At 32.4% G+C, this 7,122-nt stretch overlaps 1 protein-coding gene across 1 annotated transcript; it reads right to left on the reverse strand.

Moving 5' to 3' along the window:
- Window positions 1–779: 779 nt before the first annotated feature.
- LOC148931489 (pumilio homolog 11-like) lies at window positions 780–3,107 on the reverse strand. Its single transcript, XM_089063551.1, has 9 exons — window positions 2,934–3,107; window positions 2,477–2,652; window positions 2,337–2,387; window positions 2,138–2,253; window positions 1,924–2,065; window positions 1,726–1,836; window positions 1,415–1,630; window positions 1,069–1,255; window positions 780–982 (listed from the first exon to the last, which is right to left on the reverse strand). Coding segments are annotated over exons 2-9 (828 nt in total). The 5' UTR covers window positions 2,480–2,652; window positions 2,934–3,107; the 3' UTR covers window positions 780–980.
- Between the last annotated feature and the right edge of the window lie 4,015 nt (window positions 3,108–7,122).

A 7,122-nucleotide genomic window follows, 5' to 3' on the forward strand; every position in this document is an offset into this window, starting at 1 on the left:
ATCGTTTTGCATCCCAAGAAAAATTCCACAAAAGGTTTTCAATTCCCTGACATAAAAAAAGTCTCGCTTATGGTATTATTTTTATATAAGACACATAATATCATTACGATTTAACTACATTAATTAGTGCACTTAGAACATATATACATAATCGTTAAGTTATGTTTAAATCATATGGAGCGTTCAAACTGCCCTTTAGGTGTTCACTTTAAACTTTATTTTCTAATTAAAAAAACTAGTATCAGAAAACTGAAATTAAGGTTGATTTGAAACTTTTCTAAGCTTTTGGGAATGGGAAGTGTAATTTAATTTAATGGTAGGTGAACAGCGAAGCATGCACGCAAGACGGCAAGAGGGAGGAATTTGTTATTTTAATTACTAAATTAATCATGGTTAATTAAAATTTGGCCGTAAAACTTGAACTAGCGAGAATTCTAATTATGCATTAGCAAATTATTAACTGAATTTGTTGAAAGTAAATATACTTGAGTTAATTTGCTGATTTGTTGAGAACCCTAGCAAATACTCAACTACAAAATTAAGCTAACGGACAAGAAACTGATGTAAATTGAAATATATACACACATAGAAATGAGAAACCTCAAGCTAATTAAAAGGTGGATGATTAAGTGTCTAGCTATCTGTCAGTTTAGAAATCAAGGATTAAATCAAACACTTAACTAAATTGCAACTAAAACATATTAAGAAAGTCATTTAAATTTTAGTAAATCCAATGCTAGTTTTAGCCAAACAATTAATATGGAAATAGTCAACAAAATTTGATTATACCTCTTAAAGGCTATAGCTGGCATTAACAAACTGTATCAGAAAAACTGTATTACAAAAACTAAGTACTATGAAATTGATATACTATAGGTTCAACCTTCAACGCATGAATGAAGAATACTAATAAAATTGTAAGAAGAACCAAGTGGAACACCATCCTTCTATGCCTCCCTTCTCACAATGTTGAGACTTGCCTCTGCAATAATCAAGAATTACAAGATTAAAATTTCAAGCTAAAATTTCAAGTGAAGGAAACTTTGGTTAGGACTGCAAAGCACTTACAGCCACGTTGCAAAAGAGAGCGAACCCGCCGAACAACAGCTCTTCCCCAGTTACTTTTAAGTAGGGAGACTTCACGTGCAGCTAAAAACATAGTAAGACTGCGCAGTATGTTCTGCAACCGAAGGCCACTACATGACACCACCAAGGACTGGTATACATGAGGAGCATATTTTCCTTGCAATAGCTCCTAAAACAACAATAAACAAGCCACAATTATATCAAGAAAATTACCATTTCCAAGCCCTATAACATCCTGTTTTAAACAACCATAAGTGTATAAGGAAACAATGGCATATTGTGATACATAAAATCCCCTACTAACATCTTGTGAATCAGAAAACATTACCTGAACAACATAACACCCAAAAGGATCAGATGCTAAAACATCAACTTGAAGGAGAATTTGCCCGACTAAGATCCCCAACGTTGGTTCATGATGACAATTCTTAATCAGCCTTCGAAGAACAGTGACACCGAGCTCACTAAGGGCTAGTTTTTTAACAGCTCCAGCAACAATCATAGCAATGCAGTTGAGCATTGGAGGTGTTATATGGGCTAATAGCTGAAACAATGATGAACAAGAACAAAGATTAGCCCTTGAACAAGCATATAATTTAAATGGTACACGATTACAGCAAAATAAACAACATTGCAAACCTCTAAAATCACATGACATCCATATTGGTTACAACCCAAAACAGGAATGTCATGTGATAACCACCAAGCTATGTTGTCGACCAACGCAGGGCTGCCACAAGTTTTGATGAACTGAAAAGGGAAGAAAACAAATGAAACAGTCAATAATACATTAAAGAATTACAAAAATGGTGAACTACATTAGTTAGTAAGGTATACCCTTTGTAGTACAAAGTTCCCAAATGGATGGGAAGCCAATAAACGCAGATTAGGGATTACTTCCTTTAAAAACAGTGCCTTCTCCAAAGGGCTTGCATTCTCCATGCAACGTTCAACGACACGGATTGCTTTAACATTAGTACTGCAAAACCAAAGACAAGATCTAATTAAAACAAGACCAAACTCATCAAACCATCAAAACAAGAAAGTTAACCTCATTCTAAGGGCACTCCCAAGAACATGCTGAAGCATGGTAAACCTTGATGAGTCTGCAAGAAAGTCCTCAAATGTATATCTGACCAAACCAGGATACTCTTGCCAGAAAAGGTTCTGGCAAGAATTAACAAAGAGTAAGATAAAGGCTGAAGAGCGTAGTAGGAGTTTCCAAAAGCATCTCCAGGGGTAATACTCACAGCCTCAAATGTATAATTGGCCAATCCAGGATATTCACGGCAGAATCGGCCCTTGCATGCGTGAAGAAAAAAGTAAGAAGAAAAGCTAAAATTATGGGTAAAACGAGAAAAAAAAAAAACAAAATCTTGTAGATGAATACCATCTGCAAAGGCTGGATATCGTAAAAGTAGTTTCCATAAGCATCTCCTCCAGCATTATGGGATGTAGAAACAGCACTACTTGACCCTCCAACTTCAATTTTCGTTGTAGCCCCTCTGCTGGACTTGCCTTTTTCGACCGCTGATCGAGCACCGTCGGGAATCCCACCTCCTCCTCCTTCATCATTGTTGGAAGAATTCAACATCATTACAAAATTTGAGAGAAAGAAAGAATGTTGGAGGACTGAGCAGAAAATTTTGATGAGAATGAAATTGTGGCAATGAAACAGAAGTCAAAGATTGTAACTTTGAAATGAAATCTAAATCAAATTCCCGTTGGAAGATAAATGAAAAGTACATTTTTTGCGCCAGAATTCGAAATGCTCTGTTTCTATTTCAAATTACCGTTGGAAGATCAGAAGATGAAGCCACAATTCAAAATTCTCTTATTCAATTTACCGTTGGAATATCAGAAGACGAAGAATCGGTAGCTTGGCGCCACAATTCAAAATGCTTTTCCAAAAATTCATCAATCCAAACTGTAACTCAGGCCGCCGGAACCGCCACTTTCGGCTGAGTATGGAAGGAGGAGGTCGTCGGCGCATAGTGTGAGAGAATTGAGATTTTTCAGGGTTTTGGGAGAGAGATTTGGGAAAGGGAATATAGATGTATTGAAACCATTGTTACGCGCGGTTTTCTATACTACTCCCTCCGTTCCACGTTTGTAGTAGTAACATTTAGTTATGGCACGGGCTTTAAGGAATTGGTGGAGTGTGTAATTAATGAAATGAGATGGTGGAGTGAGATGATGGAATGTGTAATAAATGAGATGATGGAGTGTGTAATAAATGAAGAGAGTTAGTTAAAGGTGGGTCCCTCTTTGACTTTTTGGTTTTTTATTTTTATTTTGATTTATTTTAATATAGATAATAGCATTTGGGTGTAATTTTAGTGAATAATGGGGTAAAATTTTATGTGCAAATATGGTAAATTCTAAATGTTACTCAAAATGTGGGACGGACTTTTATGGCAAAATGTTACTACAAATTTGGGACGGAGGGATTATTATTTTAATCCATTTTATATTATATTCTACAATTCTACAATTACTTTTTCTTAATGTGATTTAATTAAATGTTGGTGTTATATATTATAGTGTTTAGATTCTAGCTGGTTTAATTCTTTTATTTGTATGAAATATGTTTGTCTCTATACTCAATTTTATTGGTAATTAGAGTCTTGGGACCAACAAGTTTGTGACTTATCATTAATATTCCCGATAATTGAATACTATATGTTAATGTTGCTTTATTCAAGTAGAAAAGAGCATTAATTAACTACAAACCGTTTTTCTTCCAGTTAGGAGAAACAATTGGGCATGATTCCAATAAAGGAAATGCATTAAAGGGACGTTTGGCGATATTCTTCATATTCGAGGCTGCAACTGCCATCGCATTTAATACTCCCTCCGTCCCACTTTATGAGTCCCGGTTTACTACTTTTAGATGTCCCACTTTAGAAGTCCCGGTTGGAATATTCCATAATTGGTAATAGGCCTCACATTCCACTAACCTTTTTCCACTCACATTTTATTATAAAACTAATATAAAAAGGTAGAACCCACGTTCCACTATATTTTTTCACCAACTTTCCTTTACATTTCTTAATACTCGTGCCGAACTCAACCGGGACTCCTAAATTGAGACGGACGGAGTAATTGACAGACGTTTTGTCTTCCAATTTCGGATTATGAAAAGTTATTTGATTGCATAATTTGCACGACTTTCAAAATATGCTCCATATTTTCGAGAATTATTTAATCAACCCTCTATTTTTATGCATGACTGGATATTTTCTTTTTAATCATATCATTATTATTATGAAAGAGTATGTTATATCCCATGTATATCAATATCAATATTGAACTATATTTTATAGCTTCAGTTATTAAAAAATATTTTAATTAGTCTGAACTTTTGTTGTGATGTTTTTATAACCTTAATTATCATTAGAAAAAAAAAGCCTAGAATATGTAGTCTAATTTATAACTCGGCATTTTTATTTGAAGGCCTATAACATGACTTTAAAACGACATCGTTCATCCACTAGTTTTCATTAATTTTATTAGTATGAAATTAGCTTGTCTCTATATCTAGGTGTGGAAATATGGATATCGTGTATTGAGTTTATCCATATCTGACCCGATAATCGTCATGTATTGGATATCCGATAACCCAATTTTACGGAATTGGTGTGAGATAGGATAATAAAATTTAAAATAAGTCGGGTATCGGATAACTCAATTTTATTGGTTAGAGTTTTTTTTAATTAGGTTTAGACGTTTAGTATTGTTCGGACTGATTTAACATATTTTCTTAAATAGATGTAATTTCTCTAACATACGTGGATAAGTCAACCCGTGACTCTCGCAGAATGAAACGACATTGTTTATATACTATTTTTAATTTGTGTAGCTAGCAATAATGTTATTTTGGTTTATAACGTAAAATAAGCTAATCTGTATAATAAGTTAATCATCCTGATAAGATATCTAACTCCAAAATTTGACTTGGGCTATAAACCAAGTTGCAAAACAAAATTCATGCTATTTTGGCAATAACCCAATTGAACAGATAATATTTCTAATTAAATTTGTAGACAATCATATCTATGTCTTAATATAAATAAAATAATAAATTAAAAGATCTAATTAATTGGTAGCACGTAATCTCCACCGTTATAGTACGTAGTGAAATTATTCAAGTACCCCCTTTTTACAAAGACAAAATTATATTTTTGGCAGACGACAATAATACCATCCTATGAATTAGTGTCACATGTACTTCCACATCTATTTTAAAATCTAAGTTGTACTTGAACATGCACCAAATCGTCATCAACATTGCATCAGCAATTTCTTCATTTTAAAGCCAAAAAATTGTAAAGAATAGCGGACTGAAAAATTTAGTAAATTATGATACTCACTTTTTTATATTAGTTTTATAATAATATATGAGTGAAATGAGTTAGTAGAATGTGCGACATATTTATCATTTATGATAAAAATAAAATGAGACTTTTATTGTAGAACCAACTAAAATGGCAAAGTGTGACTCTTATTGTGGGACGAATGGAGTATTATGAGCGAGTATGTCTCTTTATATCCCATATACTCCATATCAATATCTATATTGAACTGTATTTTATAGCTTCAGTTATTTAAAATACTTTAAATAGTCTGAACTTTCGTTGTGAAGTTTTTTATAACCTCTGTTATCATTAGAAAAAATTAAATAGCCTTAACTTATGCTATATAATTTTATAACCCGGCACTATTATTTGAAGGCCGATAACATCTCAATTTGGAACGACATCGTTTATCCACACCATTTTAAATAGTACTTCCTCCGTTTCGCCATAGTTGAGGCGAAACTTTTCGGCACGGAGTTTTAGAAAGAAATATTTGGTGTGTTAAATAAATAGATAAAAAAGTAAGAGAGGGGAAAAGGTAGATATAATAAAGTATAAAGTGAATAAATTAGAGATAATAAAGTAAGAGAGAAAAGTAAGAAAGAGAAAAATGTTACCATATATAGAAATGACTCAACTATGAAGAAACTTCCGAAAATGAAAAAATGACTCAACTATGAAGAAACTGAGGGAGTAGAACTTTGAAGTATGAGAATGTCAGTTATTCATTTTTAGTATTTCTTGTTTCGGACAAGACATCTCATAGTATTAATTTGTGTTCAATAATTTTAGTTTATGATGTAAAATAAGCTTATCATTCTAATCGCATGCTCCACTAATCATCCCAAATAAGTTAATCACATGAATAGAGTTGACTCGACACTATATAGTGCTGAAATAGTACTATCAGCATAATCAACTTTTAATAAAAATAGTAGTAGTGAGAAAAGACAAAACAACTACAATATCTGTTATAATAAGGCAATGCGAAAGATCAACAACGTTTTTAATAATACCACTCTAGCTTCTGAATGCAAATACTAAAAACAGATGCTTTGATATTTTTTTTAAAAAAACACAGAAGTGTAATGCACAATCAAATTTTTATTAGTGTAGTGATTAATTTACAAAAGTTGTATGTATAAAATTGGATATTTTAAATATGTAATATATTATTATTATAAATATATTGAAATGTAAAATACTAAAATATCCAAATTTATATATACATTTTTTTCTCAATTTATCACTACTCTAATAAAAATTGATTGTGCATTACATTCCTGTGTTTTTAATCAAAGCATCTATTTTTAACTAGTTAACAACTTGTCTTACTTTTATTTTTGGTAACCAATGATAGCGTTTGGTAATAAATCACTATTATAGAAATTAATTATCATTATTTAAAGAGCAAAATTGCGTGTAAGTCATGAACTTTCAATATAGTTTGTGTCGAAAATCAGTTGGATCAGGTCGGATGAGAAATTTACACAATCCGATAAAGTTCGTGACTTTTCATACAACAATTAAAGTTTGGGGAATACCAAACTATGTTGAAAGTTTATGACTTTACAGGCAATTAGGCCTTATTAAATTAGAAACGCCTCTATTATAGAGGAACGAAGGGAGTAGAACACAGATTAAACAAGGAATGAGTAGAATGAGTTATCGCAGACAC

Source organism: Salvia hispanica, chromosome 2 (assembly GCF_029641045.1).
Source record: "Salvia hispanica isolate PSC_SH4W2 chromosome 2, Shi_PSC_v1, whole genome shotgun sequence".
Classification (NCBI taxonomy): domain Eukaryota; kingdom Viridiplantae; phylum Streptophyta; class Magnoliopsida; order Lamiales; family Lamiaceae; genus Salvia; species Salvia hispanica.

What these genes read in the sequence shown, in the direction of transcription:
- LOC148931489 (XM_089063551.1), bottom strand. An exon ending in GGAACTTTGTACTACAAAGG is followed by an intron (nt 1,837 to 1,923) that starts GTATACCTTACT and finishes TTCCCTTTTCAG; the next exon opens with TTCATCAAAACTTGTGGCAG. An exon ending in GATGTCATGTGATTTTAGAG is followed by an intron (nt 1,631 to 1,725) that starts GTTTGCAATGTT and finishes TCATTGTTTCAG; the next exon opens with CTATTAGCCCATATAACACC.